Source organism: Brachyhypopomus gauderio, chromosome 7 (genome assembly GCF_052324685.1).
Source record: "Brachyhypopomus gauderio isolate BG-103 chromosome 7, BGAUD_0.2, whole genome shotgun sequence".
In the NCBI taxonomy this organism is placed as follows: domain Eukaryota; kingdom Metazoa; phylum Chordata; class Actinopteri; order Gymnotiformes; family Hypopomidae; genus Brachyhypopomus; species Brachyhypopomus gauderio.
In genome coordinates, this window is record NC_135217.1 from 9,127,471 (window position 1) to 9,150,353 (window position 22,883).

Consider the following 22,883-nt stretch of genomic DNA (forward strand, 5'->3'; position numbering starts at 1 on the left):
ACTTTTTTGCTTTGTGTGGAGTGCGCATGATGGCAAGCTTCACTTCTCCAGTAGGAGGAGTACACAAAGAGAAGGGTGAGTTTCTTCCACAGGATCTCAGAATACCATGAACTTATCAGAAATGCAAATGTAGGTGTTGGAGAAGACACTAAACAGATATAGGCTGAGGAGAGACACGAGTTTGCTGCTCTGCCATGATTTAGAAGAAGAGTGGAAGAGTCATCAAGTCAGTGCAGTTCCCAAGTCATGGTGAAAGTTACATTACAAATGTGTTATATATTTTTATATAACTGGCAGTTTTCAGTTTTCACTACCACTGGTCCCACAGCTGGGGTTAGTCAGTCATCTGTCTCTTTAATATGCATGAACTCATTTACATGTTATTTTTGATTGGCTTTCACCTAGGCCCACAGGTGAACTTAGTAAAGTGGTAAGTTGACATCGGTTTGATAATTATAACCACGGTAACTTGAATTCCAATGAATAGGAATTAAATATCTTTTTGTACAGGGATAGTGCATTTACTGATCTTATATTTATTTATTTTTTTATGAATCTGGCCCAGTGTCAGGTAAAATGCATGTACATTACACACCATTTACACTACCATTATTCTGATGGAGTCCTGAACTCTAAGGTACAAGGCACCCATGCACAGATCTCCTCACAGGATATCAGGACACACATACACCTGCTGCAGGTACTTCAGGTCAAATCAGGGAGTCAATCAAAATGTTCAGTGGGACAACAGACAATATGTCCAGAAATCATAATCATAATATGTCATAACATAATATAACTAACACCATAGGCATTGCGGAGCTTATAGGAGGTGGATTCAAGCACTGAGAGGAGTGAGATTTATTAAGTGCAAATCCAAGAGTCGTATAAACAGTCCAGGGTTATAACAGGCAGGCAGTCCGATACAGAACAGAACCCAACAAGAAGACATATGATACATAGACCAAACTGAACCAGGAATTAAACACTACAACAAGGAAACAAAATAAACCAGGTAAACTCAAGAATACATGGACAGCGAAACCAGAGTACATACAAACGATGACCAACAACACAGAAGACCAAACACCGGGTTTAAACACAAGACTAAACGAGGAACTAAACAAGACACAGCTGGAAACAATGAGGAGAGGGCGGAGTTACAAATGACAATGGTGTGACAGCTGAAATGAAAACAAAAGCACATGGAATACCAAAACAAGGAAATGACTGACAGACAGAGGAGGAGCTAGACAGAACATGAAAACAAGACTGACAGCTGGGGGCGGAGCTACATGTGACAATAACATAGTATGTATATATTCAAAACATGCTGTTTCTCTAGAATCCAGCAATTTGTACTACTTCTACACATGTATGTACATATATACATTTATATACTGTATGTACATGCATATATACATTTATATACTGTATGTACATATATACATTTATATACTGTATGTACATGCATATATACATTTATATACTGTATGTACATATATACATTTATATACTGTATGTACATGCATATATACATTTATATACTGTATGTACATGCATATATACATTTATATACTGTATGCCCATGGTACACTGCATTGAACAATACACAAAATCACAGACACTACCTACTTTAGGAAGGTTTCTGATTATGAAGTTTGTTACTCTATTACTTTTATTAAGAGCTGGGCCTTTTATAACACAATCTTTTCAGTTTTCAGTTTCTATATTCATTACTCTATTTTTTTTTTTAAAAGGTTGAATTCTTTCCCTAGAGCCTAACATAATGCATAGGTAAGACTTAAACCATGACCATGTATGAATATGACTAAAATGGAAGCATCGTTTTACCTATATAATAGCAGTATGTACACAGACTAGCTGAAGGGCCTTAGAAAATTAGCATTAGTGCTTCAAATGAAGCATATAGCACAGGTACTTCAGTAAAAGCAGAGTTAATAAACAAGGGGAAACCACACAGTACTGAGCTACTGGAAATTGGGTCAGGAAGCAGTATGATATTCCATGGTGGGGGCTGCCCAGTCACCGGGCTGGAGGAGAACGCAGGGCTTGTTTTAGAAGTTTCGCCCCAGGTCCATTTGACTTTGAACTGCTCCCCATGAGTGGGAGGGCTTAACATAATGGGATAAAATGGAGCCGTGATTGATGTATTCTGTCCTGATCTGTTTCGGCTTATTTACCAGGGCAGACGTAATATCCTTGTGTGCGTGTGCGTGTGTGTGTGTGTGTGTGTGTGTGTGTGTGTGTGAGACAGGGAGCAGGGGCAAAAAAGAGACACATAGACAGACAGAGAAACAGAAAGAGACAGAGAGACAGACAAAGACAGAAAAGTGAGAGAGAGAGAGAGAGAGAGAGAGAGAGAGCAACTCTTTTGATCTATAAAAGTAAATGGCTGTTTTCTTCCTATAGGAGTGAGATAGCTAGGACACTAAAGAGTCCTCTAAAATAAAAGCACAGACTTTAGAGCATTTATCATCTCTATACCATTTCCAGTAGATTTTTGCATATTTATAAACTGCAAGCAAAGCGCAAGCAAAGAAAGTCAGATTAAAGACATGAAGTGCATACTTCTGTCATCGGGCTGAGGTCCAAAAAAGAAAAAACCCTGACGCTGAATGCCATTATAGTTCTCGGGTCCTCACTGTCATATTTAAGCATATGTTTAGAGCCAGTATGCTCAACCGCCAATTTTTAGTAACTATTAGCAATACCTGCCTTGCAGCTGCAGATGCACAGGTAGAGGCCATCTGTGATCACACACAGCTTCCTGTTACCTGCTCATCCAGACTGCTGTTGGCTGGAGGTGTCTGGGGGCGGCAGACCACTGTTAACCAAACGGTGACGATGACATGTGTAAAATCTCCAGTAACACTGCTGTGCCTGATAAACTTGCATCAGGTCAACACCCACCACCATGTCAGCACCATATCAGTGTCAGCGCTGTGCTGAAAATGCTCCATCACCCAAATCACCTCCACAGTGGCGGTCCTGAGTGTCACGCACTAACCAGTGCTCAACAGGGTAGAGGGGGGTTGATGAATAGTGGCCTACATGAAACAACCTTCATGTTTGTCCCCCCATTTTCCATTTTAGTACTGAAATAAATAATATCCACGCCGAATAACAGCGAACAACTTGTAAAATGCACTGTTCTGTGCCTAATAAACTGGTTAGTGGCTATATATGCTGAAAAGCATGAGGTAAATTAAATTTGATATCTGGCACTGAAAAAAACATGTACATATTAAGCCTGTAATTGTATTTCAGTATGAAAAAATAATGTGCAAGTATCGTAGTTCCTTAGCTATTTATCTATTTTATTGACTTTCTTTTCTTCATTTCCTTACTTTTAATCATTTAATTTCCTAACTTACTTGTACATGGACGGCTGGACATTTGTCTCATTACACACGGGTTACTCTCTGTTCCTGAAACACACTACACGCGACATTTCATCTCATGTCTGATGAAATTAGAGTGGTACCCAGAACATTTAAATTGATGATGAACACCTAAAGTGTAAATGCTGTAAATAAGCCAATACTGCTGTTTAGAGCGACGGTCGGCACCACTGGGTGGTAATTGTGGCCAATTAAAAACAACAGGACATCTGACCAAAAAAAAAAAAAAACAGCCCACAGCTTTTCAAAGCCCAACACGGATCCCCTCTGCTTATATAGCATCTCCGGAGGTGAACAGGAATGTCTGATTCTTCCCCTGTAATTTGTCGATTTGCTGATTTTATGAACCTGTTCTGCAGGGTGTTGACATTATGCTTGATGACAGGTTTGTTTTTGTTTGTTTATCTATCTGGTTTGCCAGGAGCGAGGTGCGTGACGCAGGTCTGAGCACTATCCTCCTCTTCCTCCTCTTCCTCAGCCCGCTGGCATAATCAGCCAGCGCCGGTGGGAGTGTGTGTTAGCTGCTCCTTCCCAGACCACGGAAAGCCGGACGGGGCCCGCGGGGGTGTGCCCCCCCCCCCTCCCTCCCTCTTGCTGTCTGTGGCTCCCTGGAGCCAATATTCATTTAGCTTGATGTATTCCTGGGCCTGCGACTTTAATGTGATTTGTGGGAGATTCCAGATGGCGAGTTCACGGATGGGTGCAGTTTGACGACAGTGGTGGTGCCAACGGCCCAGAGTTCACAATAACACACCCCCCACGTTCCCCTTTCTCTATTACACTGACAAGGCACTGCACTGGGTTTCCTAATCAGACCAGAGGAGAGACTTTGTCTCTCTCTCTCTCTCTCTTTCTGCTCCATTCTCTCCATCTCTCTCATCCTTCTCTCTCTCTCCAGCTCACTCTCCGATGGTTTGCTTATTCCCTCTCTTCTCCTCCTCCCCATTATTTTATGTCTGTCTGGAGCATGCCAGTCTATCTTTCTCTCTCTCTCCCGTTCTCACTTTCTCCCTCTCCCTCCTTCACCCTATCTTTCTCTCGGCACTGCCTGAAGAGCACATCACTTTAGCTAACAACCTCTCTAGCCACTTTCCCACCTCCTTAAAATGTAGACAGCAAATACCGCATATTGATATGGGATCTCTAAATCTGACTTCCCTCGTATGCTGTAATCGGCTGTCCTCAGTGGAAAGAAAAAAAATATACAGTTTCAGTCCAGTGATCAGGAGTGGAAAGACAAACGCGGCCCTACATCCAAACGGCAGCGTCAGACAGCGCTGTTATGCATGAGTGCTGTAATAACAGCAAGACAAATCACAGTTCCATCCGTCCAGACAAGCAGTAGTTCTTCAGGACCCAGTAATGGAGCTCCGGTGCCTCTCCTCCGACACCACAAATGTCAAATGCCAGAGAATGATGCCAGGGAATCAGAGTGGTTAATGGACTAAAACTTCAGATTTTCATGTAAAATGGGAAGAATGTATCTGATGGTGTTCAGTGACGCTGGACATCATTTTGTGTCAGCGCGCCCACTTCACTGCACTGCCCCCAGTGGTCCAGTCTATGAACTACATGCTTGTCTAATTGCCTATCATACATTATTCACCATTGCTGAGCTCATACGAAATAGGAACATGTGGCCTACAGCAAACAAAAAATTGAAAATATTCACACTCCTGCTTGATTTTGTACCAGTCCCAGTTTTACTGTTGAAGATCTGACTTCATTCCTAATACCAAAAACATATTTGGACACCACTGATCAGTATTGACAGATTATATATAATCAATTGAATCCATGCTTAGTCACAGTGTTTACGGGTTTGAGATCCAAACGTCCGATGTATACACCCCGACCTCTGATTTCATTAATCATTTCCCTCCTTCATCTCATTAGTGAAGTTTTTAATGCTCTACTGGGCTGGAAAAACCTATAGTTGAGACTTTGTTCCTTTCCAGATGCCCTTCAGACAGAAGAGGCTTAGACTTATCTAAATGCTAAAGCAGGTGACCATGCTTCACCCTCAGGGCTGAGTTAGCACACACAGAACTATTTTTATAAATCTAGACACTCGGCACAATGGCTGAGGCACCAGCGTTCACACTACCTTTGCATCAGGATCAGTACAGATGCCGTGAACCGATTCCCAGCTACTAGTTTCATCAAAGATTAATTGAGCATGTATGCCTCCCCCAACACCTCCAAATTCATGAAATAATTGTTACTTAAGGCATTGACGCGATGTAGTATGCAACTCGAATTCAATAGAAAAAAAAAAGGTTTTCGGTAATTACGTTCCACCTACTCTGAAATTACATTATAACTTCTTTGTGCATTTATAATTCATCCGAGCCAAATTTTAAGGGTGTAAAACATGCTTACCTCATTTTTTACATAATGAAGTTCCCCACTTGTGAAGTGAGTTGTGGGGTCAGCCAGTGTTTTAAAGGGTTTAAATGTTCAGAGGATGTCTAGACTTTGATTTTCGCTGAGTACAGTATGTCCCCTCAGTTATTTTTGTTGGAGTGGAAGAGGAGTCTTGAAATTAATTTTACAGAATTCTGTTTTCATTTCAAATGACTAAAGCATGAGTAATAAACACTGAAAGAGCTACAGCTACAGCTTTTTCCAGCTAAACAGGTAGAGTACCAGCTCTCACATTGGGGTTCGTATGAAGCCATGGGGTGTGTCATCCTTAACATTCTTTTTCTTCTTTCTTGTTGGGTTTTCTGGAGAGATCTTTTCACAAAAGGTTTCCAAACCTCATAATCTGAGAACCTGACAAAAGTTGCATGATGAACGTACGATGAGGAAGAACCTAGCCTAAATGTAGCTGTCCCCGTGGCCTTGGGGAGGTGCACCTAAACACATCACCCCCATCATGTCTTTCCTGCAGGCAGCAGACCGTGGCAGCGTCATTTGGAATCACATGACTTCAGCTCAGTTCATCTCCATGGGAGTACATTTCATTGGCTTTTCAAAGGCTATTCACTTTTGGGTGCATTTGCAATGATGGATAAAGTAGACTGAGGTTACTGTAGTGTAAGCACTTTTTTTCTGAAAGTGGCCTGTGGATGATTTTTTTTTTAAATGTGTTGGCATTTATGGACTACTGCATACTTCAGAAAAGATTACTGCTACTATCAGTGGCTGAATGTTACACAAGTTCAGCTATTAGCACAGGGTTGACAGCCCCATCTACCAGTACTACAAAGTACACAGGTAGCAGCCAAGAGACTGAATGTAGTAATTTTTACAGACTTTCACGCAAAAACAAAAGCTGATAATTACCATGAACACAGAAAATTGCATATGGTGATGTCCCTGGTAATCATGCGGACCACTGTCTAAAAAGAGGTAAGGAAGAAATTGCATGGTGCACCAAATTGCAGGTTGGGGGAAAAAAAAACCAGGAAGCGCGATCTGTAGTGACAACGCTGTCCATGGTGCTGACGCTGTCCATGGTGCTGACGCTGTCCATTGTGCTGTTGCTGTCCATGGTGCTGACGCTGTCCATTGTGCTGTTGCTGTCCGTAGTGCTGCACGTGCCTCAGTGAGGCCAAAAGCTGGACAAACCCCGGGGCTACTGTTCTGTCCTTTTGCTGTCAATATGTGATGTAATTGCACTATTTGATACATTATAGCAGATGTAAAATACAGCGCTAAATAAAAAATGGTTGTGATGCAGAGCAAAATATTTTTGATTGTGATGTAATACAATAATAACACAGTTGGGGTGATCATATGTTATCATGTGGGGAATATTCCATAATTTTCCTTTTGTGCACTGTAATGAAGTCAAATATTTTATGCTCTAGGAATCATGACTGATGATCTAATGCAGCAATAAAATCACCTTGCAAATGATTTCATGAAACAATCGATATTTCCCAATATATCAGAGTATTTTTATGCTGTTGAGGAAAACACCACTTTAAAAATGTCAAGCTGGGTGCATTTTATGAGCTCTAATAACAACATCCTGTCTTAAGGTTGTGTAATTGCTTCACTTATTGCTAAAGCACCATGAAGTTCGCCGATGTGTTTAAGAACTCATTTTCAGCTTGTGGCACTGATTCAAGCATGAATCGATACACTTACACCTGTTTCCCCTTCCTCCACCAGTGTCGGCCAGCGATGCTTTCGGAGCCTCTCCAAAGACACGGCGTGAACGGACGACCTGCGTGTGAGCGACTGCCGGCTTTGAGCCACAACGAGCCTGGCACTTCTGTCCATAACCAAAAAGCCTAAACCGATGAGGTAAAACAGGAGGGCTTGGGTCTGACAGAGAGTACACACTTGTGAGCCGAGGAGGAGACTCGAGGGGGAAGGCGAGAGCTGATTGATCGTCCTACCGGCCCAAGTAGAAACACACTCTAGATTGACCACCTCCAATTGAGAGCTGACCCCAGGGTCAAAGAGGAGAGATTTCATCAGCTTGCCGGTTGCCTGGCATCCCAGAGAATTGAACTAAAGCGAGCTTGCATCAATCTTCTAAATGATACAGCATTACAGGGGAGCTGTAGCCAGGCCGCTGAGATTTTCCAATAAGAGTGATTCCTCGCTACAAAGCTCCTTCCTGTAAGGTGCTAGTGTGACACTGCCTGAAGTTAACCAGAATTGCATCGGCCTTCATGGAGGTCTGATTGTCCGGATGGAAACATTTGACTGCTGCCATTTTATTGTGGTTATGTGAAAAAAAGCGTTCATTTGTAAGTGTACATGATGCTAACATTCAAACTAACAGACAATTGTACTGGGAATCCTGAAAACCAGTTGATTGTTCCCTTAATGTAATTATTATTGTTGTTGTTGTTTTGTTTGTTTGTATAATGGACAGTGTTTTGTAGAGCAGTCATAATTTTTTTAATTATTTGGAAAAATTATGCTCTTCATCATGGACAGTCCTGGTTGCACAGACGTCTTAACTGATTTGTTTCTGTTTGTTTACCAAAGTTTTTGCCCCTTATGAAGGAGAGAGGGAGAGAATGGGAGACTTCGATGATGGGTATGTAATCCATCACACAGCAGATGAATTGCCTGTGGGGCTTTTTAATTTATTTTCCTTCCAACACTTTGAAAACTGTTGGCTCAGGCTATTCGAACATATTCATAAATCTTCCCAGATAGGCTCATGGCTCCTGGAAGAAGAGAAAGAAAGGATGTGTGTAAAAGAGAGAGAGAAAGCGAGAGAGAGAGAGAGAGGGAGAGAGAGAGAGAGAGAAAGTGACAAAAAATCAAACTTAAATTTCCCTTCCCATGAGGTAAGAGAAGTTGCCATGTCTTTATTCAAACTGCCCTGTGTTTACCAACTTGGAACGTAAAGCATAATTTACGTAGGAATTGTGTGAGAAATGACGACTCAATAAACCACCACTTAACTGAGAATTTCTGCTTTCACTTGCTTCTGTGTCTTTGGTCTCTGATTATTTATAGGTTCCACGAGTAACCAAAATACTACATCTTGAGACAAACCAACATCCACAGGTTATTTGTTTATTTTATTTTTACAAGAATTAAAACATGAGAAAAAATATCCCTGCAAAATTTGCATTTAGATTATTATAGCTTTGGGGAAAATTATTTCAACATTTTAAGATCATTTTAAAATAAGCAGAGCTCCATATTTTTTTTAGTGTTTATGTTTATTTAAATATTTTTGACTTATTGAATTTGCCTGGGAAATTGGAGTAATAATCAAATAAGCAACTTGCTTCTCTGCATCAGTGTACCTATGGCAAACACAGTATTCAGCTTCAGCTTCTCAGTATTTACATTTTTTCAAATATTATAATGTAAATATTTCCATCAAACACCCCAGTATCCTCTGAGCGGACTCTTCATCATACGATGTAATTAAACGTTAATTACACAGTCACTCAGCCGTCCTAAACATCAGCATACAGCCCTAATCCTGAACATTATTTTACACGTCGGGTTGCACTTAAACCCAATCCGCTGCTATGTCTTCTAAAGGAGGTGGCAAACGGAGCAGCCCAAGGGGGTTTGGAGTTGGAGTAAATGGCTGGAGGATGGCAGAATAAGATTGCTCCCGCCCGCTCACGGCACATAATGGCCAGCAAAGCCTCGTTCAGTGAAGCCATCACTCGTACGGGAGCTGCAGAAATGAGCTAGTCTCAGGCATTCAGCTCCACACGCCGCCATTACACAATAAAGCACGAGGCAGCGTTCCGACTGCCCGTAATTTTGTCCCGCCGTCGTTCCGGCTCCCAGCGCCAGGGCCGCGGTGCCGCGTCGCTTTGATAGGTGAGCTCCCTTAATGTCAGACTTTTTTTTTTTTTACCCCAGCATTTCGGCGTGTATCCAGCATAGAGAATACGATATCACGTCACACCCTTTGTCGCATTATCATTCGACACTATCAGCGCTTCCCAGCAAGGAAAGACAACAAAAGCTGGGCAGAAAAGGCGACTCCTTGATAAGTGGAGGGAAAAAAGGGGGATTTGTGCATTCAAATGTCAGAATAAACACCTAGATGAACGCTTGAGCATGTGCTGGAGTGTGTCGTGACAGGGGGGACCGCCCTCCCCTCCTAGAGATATCTCTGGCAAGACGTTCCTCCAAAATATCTGTGGCCTTTGGTCAAACAGTCATTGGTGATTAAAAAGTTGAAAACTCCACAGGAAATTCTCAAAATGTCTCGATGACACCACCACCTTCTAAAATAACTTCTTTTTTTTTTTTTTGCTTCAGGGACTAGCTAATATCTGAAAAGCAGCGCTCAGCGATCTCTCCATGCACGGCTGTGATCCCAATTTTGCTTTCCTGCCATCTCGCAAAACAACAATTTGCTTGCAAAACTGTATGCCTAATTCCAAATCACCCAAATGAATGACTTCACACAAGCAAAGCAATTTACCGTCTGTAAACATCACAATCTGCATGCCAACCACACACGCGTACACATTTTCCATACCGCTCCCACCAGTTCAAACGGAGTGAACACAACATGCCCAATCAGTCTCCCTGGCAACTGGGTGAGAGAGTGAGCGGATACACGCTCGTATTCGTCTTCCATCAGCCTGGTCCTGGTGTCCCGGCCTGCTCCCTGCTCAACCCGCACGGCCCCTCTAACCTGGCCGGGGTTTCTCCAGGTCTCGCCCTATGCCGTGACTCGCAGGCATCAGGCAAGCTACGCTGCCTCAGGATTAGCAACGGTCTCCCGTCCCTGCTATACTTCCTGTCTGACCTTGTCTTAACCGGCCCGTCCAGACAGCCGTCCTTCTGAGCCGTGCTGTTTCCTCCAGGTGGAGGTGAGCTGCCTGAATGGCCGGCATGCAGAGAAACCCGTCTAACAGCTCAGTCTTTGTCAGGAGAGGTCGGGGTTGGAGGTTAGGAACCAGCGAGAGCAAAACAAGTCTAACTGTGGACCAAATCTGTTTGTTAGTACAACATGGCCGACGTGCACAGAAAGGTCACTCGGTTTCAGCTCAAAGAAACTCAGCTTGGAGAATGAAAGCCAAGGTGCCTTGAAAACTTACATGGAAGTGCTTTCAGCAAATCGTATAAACTTGTGAAATAAACGCAGTTAAGTTTCTACCAGGTTTCTGTTTAAGACATTACATCTGGCCTCATGAGCAAGTTGTATTTTCTAAAGGTTTAGCATGGCGGCTGAGCCAAAAAAGAAACGCTTTGTGTGGCATACGGTGAATTCCAATGGAAAGTTTTGCGGTTACATCATCACTTTGGACTTTTTGTGTGCCTGCAGATGAATACTGAGCTCAGCTTCCCCCAGCAGCCTTGGCGAAAGATACAGAGAGCAGTACTGATGAGACTCCTCCACTTGTATTTTGATCTGAAGGTCAGTCTGTACAATCAGAACTTCATCTGGCCAGTCTGGCTGGCACGATCTGGCGGCCGAGCACCGAGGTGACCACCGTACCCGCCATGACTAATGGCAGCGTCGTGACACGGCAAAAATAAATAGTACAACATGAAACTGAAGGATCATGTCAGTCCTCCTCTGTAGCAGGCCATCTACCTGCCTTTGAAAACACAACAGCGTCCCGTTTGCATGCTGTGCTGGATACATTCAGGCACAGGCATGTCTCTCTGTCTCCTGACTCACCCAAAGACACCACAGAGGCCTGGAGAACCTGGAAGCATAATTCCACGGGCTTTCGAAAAGTGCGCTGGCCACAAACAGAACAATAACGTGAGTCCAGCCAGCCAATTCAGTGCCGAGTTATGTCGTGCGGCGTTCGTGTCCAACAGGACATAAATGAAGGACCGTATGGGTAAATACAGCCCTGATGATTTTAGCAGGACCTCACTGGGCTCACGGCGCTGACAGCAGATGGGTTCTGCGCAGCAGGTTCTGACAAGCCAGTCCCATGGGCTCAGCTCCTAAAGTGCTGAGGAACAGCTTTTTTAGCTCCCGGTCCCACGTCCTCCCACGGCTGCCGTGCTGAAGCACTGCGCGAGCCCCGCCATGAAATCATCCCACTTATCCTGACGAAATGCTTTTTTTTCAGTAAATTAGCAGGCAGGCCCGGCTCGTTATCCCGAGATGGGTTGAGGAGAGGGAGGCCATTTGGGGTGTGCGAGGACCCCACTGGCTGGTAATTACATTCCCTTTCTCTGTTTTCCTCTCCACAAACATTCACACAAGCACTCCTTCATGAGATCGAGCAATGGTAGCCATCACCATCCAGCTGATAATGTCGAGCCATTATCTTTTTTTTTTTTACTTATTGCCTTAAACGCCTGCTTTCCTTCTGCCTTTTATGTCCTTTTCTTTTTTAACGGATATTTCCTCCCCCTCTCCTCTGTGATTTGCAACTACTTTATCGCTCTGTCCCACATGTAGCCGAGCCAAGGGAGAGAACTCCAAGGCAATTTTATTAATGGCAACAACAATCGCTTTCAAAGTGACCTTTTCTAATTTGTTAATAAATACAGAAGGAGTGGTCTGCTGACTAATGGGAGATGACTGGAGCCTTGCTTTTTACCGCGATCACCGCGATCATTCGTCCGTCTCTCCATTAAATCACGTTCTGCGTCAGTCAAGACGCGTGCACCGCACGCGTCTTGACTGTTAACGGTTAATTTCAACATGCAGGGTACACAGCACGCTTAATCAAGACTAGGCGGGGCTCGTGTGTGGAGCAAAATGTCACGTGGTCTATTTTTTAAATGCCAGGCTCTTTACGTGTCGAATCGTGAGGGGGGTGTTGGGCGGGGGGGTGTCTGTTGTTCTCACCCACACGAAAGCGTGTAGCGCCTCACGAAAACAGCTACATCTTGTGTTAGGCACTAAACAGCTATCTGTCAAGTGCCGCTACACAGAGCCAGTCTGACATATGGCTGTATTGTGGGCTTACAGCCCCGAGGACCTCCACTGAATATAAACATGACCGCAGGGGGTAGAAGGGAAGCTCGCGAGGTCAGCAGAGAGGACGCTAAACTGACACCAGCATGTCGCGGCGCAGAAGAGCCTCTACCTCAGGACTGTGGAAGAGTAACCCGAGATTATCACTAGGACGCGTCTCTGATGAGGAAAAACGTGTCCGGGGAGCCGTCCTTTGGTGTAGTATCGAGTCACACATCCAGATAGTACACAAAGTAAAACCCAGCCACTGTTTTAGACTGTGCTGACAGAAACCTGGATGTTTCAAAAAATAAATTCTCACAGCATGAACTCTGACCCAGCCCTCCTCTCTGAGAAGATTAAGATGTTTAACGTTATTTAATCATCTTCGCTTTTGATCCCCAACAAGCAAGTGTCCCGTTTACAGTTCAAAGACCATAACAGGAACTCTCATCATTACTCTCATACATATATGCACTATTTGCATTAGTTTTAAGCCCCATACTTTCCAGATGGCTAATCTATATGGCCACAAACCAGCACAACGAGAAACAGTCATATCTTGTTTATAATGCTTTAAAAATAAACTTAATGACCGTTAGCATCAAAGGATATTTTTTACCAGCTGTTACATAGCTGAGGGAAAACTATGAGAGATAATGCTTAAAGATAATACGTGAAGGTCAGACGAAAGACGAGTAAAGTTGGGACGCTAACAGCTTTGTGCTTTCATGCTTATACAAGCGCAAGTTTAAAATTTTTGCAGACGCTAGACCTGAGTGTTCATATTTCAGATAATAACACAAAAATGTTTATGCTGAAACATGCACGTGGAGAACATAATGGAGAACATGAAAACTATCAGAGCATCATCTGGTCTACATGGCCACATATTGCTGTGGTGACATGGAGCAGGACCTGTGGAGGTGGAGGTGAAGGAGAAGTTCAACCCTCAGTTGGGCCAAAACAAACTCTGTGTTTGCTGACAGTAGTGTGAGAACTAGACTAATGTCACTAATGTCAGTAAGGCAGACGTCTGAATAAAGTCCTAAATACCTGCAGATCTTGCTCAGCCACCTGAAGACACCTGAAAGTGTGTGTGGCAGACAAAATAATTACCCAGATGCACACAGACATAATGATCTCTTCAGGGAAATAAGATGAAGTCATGTCTTTGGTAAGCATGTGCATAGTGGGATAAAAAAAATCAACAGAAAACAAAAACACATTCTTCAGCGCAGACACTTTTCCTGGCCGTCTCTGCAGAGACTGAGAACATTACAAGCAACTACTAATATTGTACTGTTGTTTCTTTTTATACTTCTCTTTTTAAACCTGACAGACAGCGGGTTGCTTGGGTGGTTGGCAAACATAACAGGAGCGCAATTACGGCACATTCACCTGATAAGTTCTAACGCTGTATCTCTCTCTAAGGCATCACACTAGAACTACCTTCAAGACCCTTCTCTGTCCACTGTAGCATGCGGCTAAAGCAATGAAATGGCCGCCCGGCCACTCTATTCCATTTTAACTCGCAACTTCTGTTCGGTTTCTGTGTAGCTTAACATCTAGCAAACCATACGTCCTGACAGAAATAACCCAAAGTGAACGATCATTGCGGTATCTTGGCCTAATGATTGCTAATTTTGATGAGGTGAGTGAAGGAGTGGCGGGAAGGGGGGGGGGGTTGGTGCGGGTGTAGTCACAGGCCTGACGGAGCCTACCTTGCAGGTGGAGCTTGCTCTCAGGGCTCTGCAGGAGCACGGAGCTGACGGAGTCCAGGTTGTCGTAGGTGCTGCAGCCAAGCGGGCCCGTGCGTGTCTCCGTCACCTGTGCACACCAGCGGAACAGATGAGAAACATGCCCCCCTGTGCCGGGAGATTACCCTACGGCCCAACAGAGCACGCGCCAAACGCCTGTGGCGGTGGGGCCTTAATAAACAGAGATGAGGTTGACACACAAAAAAATAAAAGAATAAATAAACAAAGCGCCTTTGGCAAACAAGGCGTAGTTTATTTATATTGTGAGCGAAAAGCTGCTGGTGCTAATTTAAAGGGAGCGATTACATCATGGTGCTGCTACGTGTGGGAAGCCGAAAGGTGTTATGGAGAGGCGTCCACGTTTTAAAATGATGCTGTTCACGTCTGCATTTTATGATGAAGGAGGGAAAAGCATTTCTCATCACTCTAGAGAGCTTTCACAACAGAAGTTTCTAAGTGCCTGCTTTCACATTCAGGATGACGGGCCCCACTGGCTTCAAAGGCATGTTTCCCTTTTAAGGACCATTGGAGACTTTACTTTATATCATCTTACAAAAAGGTGAAGTGATAATGACCTTTTCCTCAAACAGCTTTTCTTTTCTTGGATAATAAGTCAGCCTGAGAGAGATGGGGCTGAGTTACTGCCGTTCCTCTGTCCAAACTTTTACTCGGTGGGTTAATTAGGCAATTCAAATGTAACGCAAATCCTCATTTAGCATTTGGCTATAAGGTAAAGATCCTGACCAAATAGCTTTTCATTGGCTCCTTAATTAATGGCTGACCACCACCAGTTGAGACTGATCTCACCTTTCTGTCTCAGGAGACCGATTAAAATCGTTTAAAAAGAATAAGGTAAAATCCTTGACATTTATCAGAGTTGAATGCCATTTGTCTTTCCAGAGAAAATCCCTCATCAGACCACCACAAAACTCACTCACTTTCTTTAAATGAAAAGTATTCGTCTAAATGCAAATTTCATTATACTGAATTTACCAACTGACACAAGAGTTATTTAATTTTGTTCACAGACATCTCTGGAGTTCTGGCTACAGAAATCTAACTTGCCACTGCATTTATCAGAAATTGAGCATTTATATCACCATAGAGACTTCACTGTACTCCTTTACTCTGTCCTGCTTTGGCTCCGCCCTGCTTTGGCTCCGCCCTGCTGTGCCTTGATCCACTCTGCTCTTGATCCTCCTGCACTACCATCGACGCCTTTACTTCATACCATGTGATTCGGAGTGACACCGAACTGAATCAGTGTCACACAAGGGTTCTGTTCTGCATGACCTTCAAACAAGCATAACTCATACATAGGTATATGGGACACGCCAGCCTCTATCAACATTAACACAGTGGGGGGGGGGGGGGGGGGGGGGGGGGTGCTGTCTGTCTGCGTTATGAGGTGGAGCAGAAAGAAGGGTAGGGAGGAACAGGAGTGTGTGCTCCAGGGAGGACAATAGTGCGACCTTTGTGTGCCAAAGCTGCCTTTCTGTGACACACTTTATGTAACATAAAATGGGCATAATCCTTTAAGTCGCAGGCCTCTGGAGGATGATGGACACACACACACGCACACAAACACACAATCTCTCTATCTCTCACACTCGCACACACACACACACACACACACACACACACACACACACACACACACACACACACACACACACACACACACACACACACACACACACACACACACACACACAACGGTCAGTCGGTCTGATTAAAGGAGAGATATGACCAAAAGTCAGTGGAGATTCAGACCATTCTGACTCTCATCATTCTGCTGTTCTTCAAAGCTATGACAGCACTAACCCATCGGCATTTTTATTATAAAATAATCTTTTTTAATTTAAACTATATTGTTAACACTTTCCATTAAGGTTAACCTGATTGCTATTATTTATAGCATTAGGTAGCATTAACAACCTGCAGCATAAATGAAGCATAAGTAATGTTAATGAAGTAATTAACACTTGTATTAAAGCTGTCCAGTGTTGCCCACAGGCAAAGAGAGTATGACACTTGTAAATAGGTAATAAACAGGGAGTGTTGCTTAATTGTACAAGGTGACGCTGAGATGGAGGCACAGAATGTGTTCAATTAGTCCCCAACAATCCACATTTTAATTACTTTGTTAACATGTTCTATAGCTTAATAATGCAGATGTTCAAAAGGTTTTGTTGGTGCTAGTGCTGTAGTGTTACTTAAGATAACTTTAAGATACTTAAGACACCATTACCTTTAGCATCATAAAATGAAAACCAATGGAAATTTCTCTCCCCAATGTCAACACAGAGTCTGACGTGGATGTGAGCTTTAATGCGATGTGTCACCATTACATTCAACATCATAAAACAGAAAACCAATGGAAATCTGGACCCTGGTCCTGTTTTAGCAGTGGTCTACACCATCCAATAAAAACCATCCTGTCACACGCGAGCGTGTTAGTTTGATGCTTTTAGGGAATGACGGTCTGTCAGACTTAGTCACGGCAGAGCGTGCGGGATGTGGTGGAGGTGACGCCTTCCCTGGAACTGTCATTGTGTCATCTTCATGCCTCCTTTTGCAATTAACAAATCCATTACAGAAGGCTGAACAGAAAAGATGTCTTTTAAAAGAGCTAATATGCCTAACTGCAAATCAAGCAGTCGCCTCCTGTCTATTTAGCCATTGAAACTTTGATAATTACAGGCAGTCTCTCTTTCTCTCTCTCTCTCTTTGTCCCTCTCTCTCTCTCCGTCTCTCTGTCTCTCTGGCTCTTGATAACAGTGTGCAATAATTCAAAGACTTCCCAGTTCTGCAGCTACCCCCCCCCCCCCCCCCCTCTACTTCTCGGAAGCATCAAAGTCATGATCACCATGTGTTGCTGCATAACTCTCGGGTGGCACAGGGAAGGATCTGAGTCTTGTCTGCTGGGCTGGGGGGATGTGTTCACACTGGCACTAGCCTGGCAGGATGAATCGGAGCTGGAGGGATGTGTTCACACTGGCACTGCCCCTTCGGCCCTTCCCCTATTACAGATGTCACCCGGTGCCCACCTATTGAATTCTATTCTCTAAAGAGAAAGACACTCCGGCATCCCACGTGCATGATTATATTTTGAGCAGCACGTTTGTAAAAAATGTAACCGACGAGTTACTGCCTGAACTGGATACGCTAAAATTAGAGCAGCAGGGTCCCGTTGTGGTACAATATTCAGAGCTAGCTTTGTTTGTTTACTTATTATTTAGATTTTATTTAGTAGCTCCGTTGTTGTTGTTGCCCGTGTTTTAATGCACAGAACACAAGTATGAGAATGCCCTACACTCTGTCTCCAGCCGGCATAAATGAGCGCGCGAGCAGAATCCCGGGACATAAATGAGCGCGCGAGCAGAATCCCGGGACATAAATGAGCGCGCGAGCAGAATCCCGGGACATAAATGAGCACGCGAGCAGAATCCCGGGACATAAATGAGCGCGCGAGCAGAATCCCGGGACATAAATGAGCGCGCGAGCAGAATCCCGGGACATAAATGAGCGCGCGAGCAGAATCCCGGGACATAAATGAGCGCGCGAGCAGAATCCCGGGACATAAATGAGCGCGCGAGCAGAATCCCGGGACATAAATGAGCGCGCGAGCAGAATCCCGGGACATAAATGAGCGCGCGAGCAGAATCCCGGGACATAAATGAGCGCGCGAGCAGAATCCCGGGACATAAATGAGCGCGCGAGCAGAATCCCGGGACATAAATGAGCGCGCGAGCAGAATCCCGGGACATCTCGGCCCACGGCTTCCGCTTCCTTCTCTGTGATTCCTGAGCTTCTTCTCCCTACGTCTGCACCTCCATGCGTGTGCGCTCCAGCGGACCCTGGACCCCTGAGGTCAGAGCCTCGGTCAGAGCCTCGGCCACTCCTCAGGAAGGCCTGTGGATCGGTAGATGCTCCGCCTCTTATTTGCATATGGAATATGGGAGTGGCTCAGCTGGAAGGGCATGAAGGTCATGACCTCAATGACAAGCCTCAAGCTTATTCATCCTGTCCTGTAAATACTCAATCATACACACACACATACACGCATATATATATATATATATATATATATATATATATATATATATATATATATATATAATTTTTTTCTCATTACAACGGTCGGTTGGTTATCTTATTTTTACTCTGAAATGACCCCTCCTCCAGTACTAATATCTTGCACCACTGGGCTCCGTGCTCACAGGGACACATCAGGGATCACGCCGTTTCTCGGCCCTGAGTTCTGTGGGGAAGGAGAGGCTGCCTGTGCTAACAGTTCACCAATCCACTTTCTTAAGTTTCACTTATTTCACTTTCTCTGTTCAACTCTTCTCTCCTTGAGAAATCACTGTATAAGCAAAGAGTCACTGCAGACACACTCATGCGCACACACACACCCACAGACACGCACGCACACACACACACACACACACACACACACACACACACACACACACACACACACACACACACACACACACACACACACAGACACACACACACACAGACACACACACTCATGTGCGCACACACACACACACACACACACACACACACACACACACACACACACACACACACACACAGGACACCCCGGTTTCCTCACCTTGCACTTTCTATTGTGAGATATTTCATCACATCCATGGCTATTATTTATAGATATGCAATACAGTCTGGACCGCGGAAGAAATATCGCTGTATACTACATATTCCTTATGTGATTTGATAGTTTAAGATTTATCACAAATCTTACACTGTTTTTTGATGGCTGCTGTCGTACACACGTGTAAAGCAGGGTCACTGCATGGTTTTGGACGTGTGTGCCCTCGGCCTCTGGAGGACACACAGCAGCATCTGACTGGTCCATAAATGCCATTTAAACAGTGTAGCATTCGTTAACGAACACATAGTGTCTTTCTTCTGCTCTCAGCCCCTCCCCCCCTCTTGCCCCCCTCCCCTGCACTCAGCCCCTCCCCCCCTCTTGCCCCCCTCCCCTGCACTCAGCCCCTCCCCCCCCTCTTGCCCCCCTCCCCTGCACTCAGCCCCTGCCCCCCCTCTTGCCCCCCTCCCCTGCACTCAGCCCCTGCCCCCCCTCTTGCCCCCCTCCTCTGCCCCGGCTAAATCAATAGCGGCTTTTTTTTTGTAAAGGGTTTTGAATCGATAGCATTTGGAGGAGTGGGTTCCCAGCAGCAGCCTGAACAAACGCAGACGGGCAGCTTTGAACCCAGACTAAAAGGAGCGGCAGCCCAGAAGTGTGGGCCTGCTCGTGTGTGTGGGTCGGCACAGAACCGAGGCGCTTAGACCAGTACCAGAACCCGCTGGATCATCTGGGGAACCTGGTCTCCAGCAGTGGAGATTGATGGATCGGGGACTATATATAATGTATTACATATATATAAATTTGCTATGGACATAATCATAGCACTGAACATGATGATACTGCACTGTGGCCGTGGCAGGAGGGCAGTGCGCAGAGGAATTCTGGGAAACGCTGCCAAGACCCAGCGGGCGAGGAGTGAGGAGCTGCTCCCACACACTGTCTCGCCGGCCGTTAGTCTGCTGGGTGCTTCATAATGCACACGGATGTGCACCTCCTCCCCTATAACTCTGACTCTTAGTGTGGACCAGCACAGCTCACGAGAGGACAGAGGGAGAGAGAGAGAGAGAGAGAGAGAGAGAGAGAGAGAGAGGGAGAGAGAGAGAGGATGAGAGCAGGAGGGAGGGAGAAAGAGAGGAAGGAGGCAGACAGAAGGGTTGAGTGAGGTAGTGAGTAAGGGGGTGAGTGAGAGTGTGAGTGAGGGGGTGAGTGAGGGGGTGGTGAGTGGGTGAGTGAGGTGGTGAGTGAGGTGGTGAGTGAGGTGGTGAATGAGGTGGTGAGTGAGGTAGTGAGTGAGGTAGTGAGTGAGGAGGTGAGTGAGGGTGGTGAGTGAGGTGGTGAGTGAGGAGGTGAGTGAGGGTGGTGAGTGAGGTGGTGAGTGAGGAGGTGAGTGAAGGTGGTGAGTGAGGTGGTGAGTGAGGTGGTGAGTGAGGTGGTGAGTGGGTGAGTGAGGTGGTGAGTGAGGTGGTGAGTGAGGGGGTGAGTGAGGTGGTGAGTGAAGGTGGTGAGTGAGGAGGTGAGTGAGGTGGGTAAGTGAGGTGGGTAAGTGAGGTGGGTGAGTGAGGGTGGTGAGTGAGGAGGTGAGTGAGGTGGTGAGTGAGGTGGTGAGTGAGGTGGTGAGTGAGGAGGTGAGTGAGGGTGGTGAGTGAGGTGGTGAGTGAGGAGGTGAGTGAGGAGGTGAGTGAGGGTGGTGAGTGAGGTGGTGAGTGAGGAGGTGAGTGAAGGTGGTGAGTGAGGAGGTGAGTGAGGGTGGTGAGTGAGGAGGTGAGTGAGGTGGTGAGTGAGGAGGAGAGTAAGGGGGTGAGTGAGGTGGTGCTTGAGGTGGTGAGTGAGGTGGTGAGTGAGGAGGTGAGTGAGGGTGGTGAGTGAGGTGGTGAGTGAGGTGATGAGTGAGGTGGTGAGTGAGGTGGTGAGTGAGGTGGTGAGTGATGGTGGTGAGTGAGGTGATGAGTGAGGGTGGTGAGTGAGGGTGGTGAGTGAGGTGGTGAGTGAGGTGGTGAGTGAGGAGGTGAGTGAAGGTGGTGAGTGATGGTGGTGAGTGAGGTGATGAGTGAGGGTGGTGAGTGAGGTGGTGAGTGAAGGTGGTGAGTGAGGAGGTGAGTGAGGGTGGTGAGTAGTGTTGTCAAAAAAATCGATATATCGATACGTATCGATACTGAACATTCTGAAACGGTACAATACTCGTTTCCCTTAAGTATCGATTCTTTTTACATAAAATGCGCTTTCGTTTGACCCACCCAAGCTGCCGTAATGCACAGGACAGTTTGTAATGCTAATATGGCAGCTAAAGCAAACGCAGTGCTGTTGGATTCGAAGCAGACACAGATGGAAAACCGAAGGATATGAACAAGCCCGTTTGCAAGCGGTGCTTTTGGAACATTTCAACGAAGGGCGCTAAAGCCTGGTTGAGTGACCATAGCGCTCGACTCCGCGCGCACCTCGCGCGAACCTCCGCGAGCGGTGGAGGCAAACCAGGCTTAAAGCCTGGTGGTGAGTGAGGTGGTAAGTGAGGAGGTGAGTGAAGGTGGTGAGTGAGGTGGTGAGTGGGTGAGTGAGGTGGTGAGTGAGGTGGTGAGTGAGGAGGTGAGTGAAGGTGGTGAGTGAGGAGGTGAGTGAAGGTGGTGAGTGAGGGGGTGAGTGAGGGTGGTGAGTGAGGGTGGTGAGTGAGGGTGGTGATTGAGGTGGTGAGTGAGGTGGTGAGTGAGGTGGTGAGTGAGGAGGTGAGTGAGGTGGTGAGTGAGGGTGGTGAGTGAGGTGGTGAGTGAGGAGGTGAGTGAAGGTGGTGAGTGAGGAGGTGAGTGAGGGTGGTGAGTGAGGAGGTGAGTGAGGTGGTGAGTGAGGAGGAGAGTAAGGGGGTGAGTGAGGTGGTGAGTGAGGAGGTGAGTGAGGGTGGTGAGTGAGGAGGTGAGTGAGGTGGTGAGTGAGGAGGAGAGTAAGGGGGTGAGTGAGGTGGTGAGTGAGGAGGTGAGTGAGGGTGGTGAGTGAGGTGGTGAGTGAGGAGGTGAGTGAGGTGGTGAGTGAGGAGGTGAGTGAAGATGGTGAGTGAGGAGGTGAGTGAGGGTGGTGAGTGAGGTGGTGAGTGAGGTGGTGAGTAAGGGGGTGAGTGAGGTGGTGATTGAGGTGGTGAGTGAGGTGGTGAGTGAGGAGGTGAGTGAGGGTGGTGAGTGAGGTGGTGAGTGAGGTGGTGAGTGAGGGGGTGAGTGAGGTGGTGAGTGAGGAGGTGAGTGAAGGTGGTGAGTAAGGAGGTGAGTAAGGGGGTGAGTGATGTGGTGAGTGAGGTGGTGAGTGAGGGTGGTGAGTGAGGTGGTGAGTGAGGTGGTGAGTGAGGAGGTGAGTGAGGTGGTGAGTGAGGAGGTGAGTGAGGTGGTGAGTGAGGAGGTGAGTGAGGAGGTGAGTGAGGTGGTGAGTGATGGTGGTGAGTGAGGTGGTGAGTGAGGTGGTGAGTGAGGGTGGTGAGTGAGGTGGTGAGTGAGGAGGAGAGTAAGGGGGTGAGTGAGGAGGTGAGTGAGGTGGTGAGTGAGGAGGAGAGTAAGGGGGTGAGTGAGGAGGTGAGTGAGGTGGTGAGTGAGGGTGGTGAGTAAGGGGGTGAGTGAGGTGGTGAGTGAGGTGGTGAGTGAGGAGGTGAGTAAGGGGGTGAGTGAGGTGGTGAGTGAGGAGGTGAGTGAGGTGGTGAGTGAGGTGGTGAGTGAGGTGGTGAGTGAGGAGGTGAGTGAAGGTGGTGAGTGAGGAGGTGAGTGAGGGTGGTGAGT

At 46.0% G+C, this 22,883-nt stretch overlaps 1 protein-coding gene across 1 annotated transcript in view; it reads right to left on the reverse strand.

Annotated features, from left to right (window-relative positions):
- The window catches only part of brinp1 (bone morphogenetic protein/retinoic acid inducible neural-specific 1), a 97,254-nt gene that overhangs the window by 16,932 nt on the left and 57,439 nt on the right, over positions 1-22,883 (reverse strand). The window contains exon 5 of the mRNA XM_077011462.1: positions 14,481-14,586. Coding sequence (XP_076867577.1) covers positions 14,481-14,586 — 106 coding nt within the window. The remainder of the gene's footprint in view (positions 1-14,480; positions 14,587-22,883) is intronic.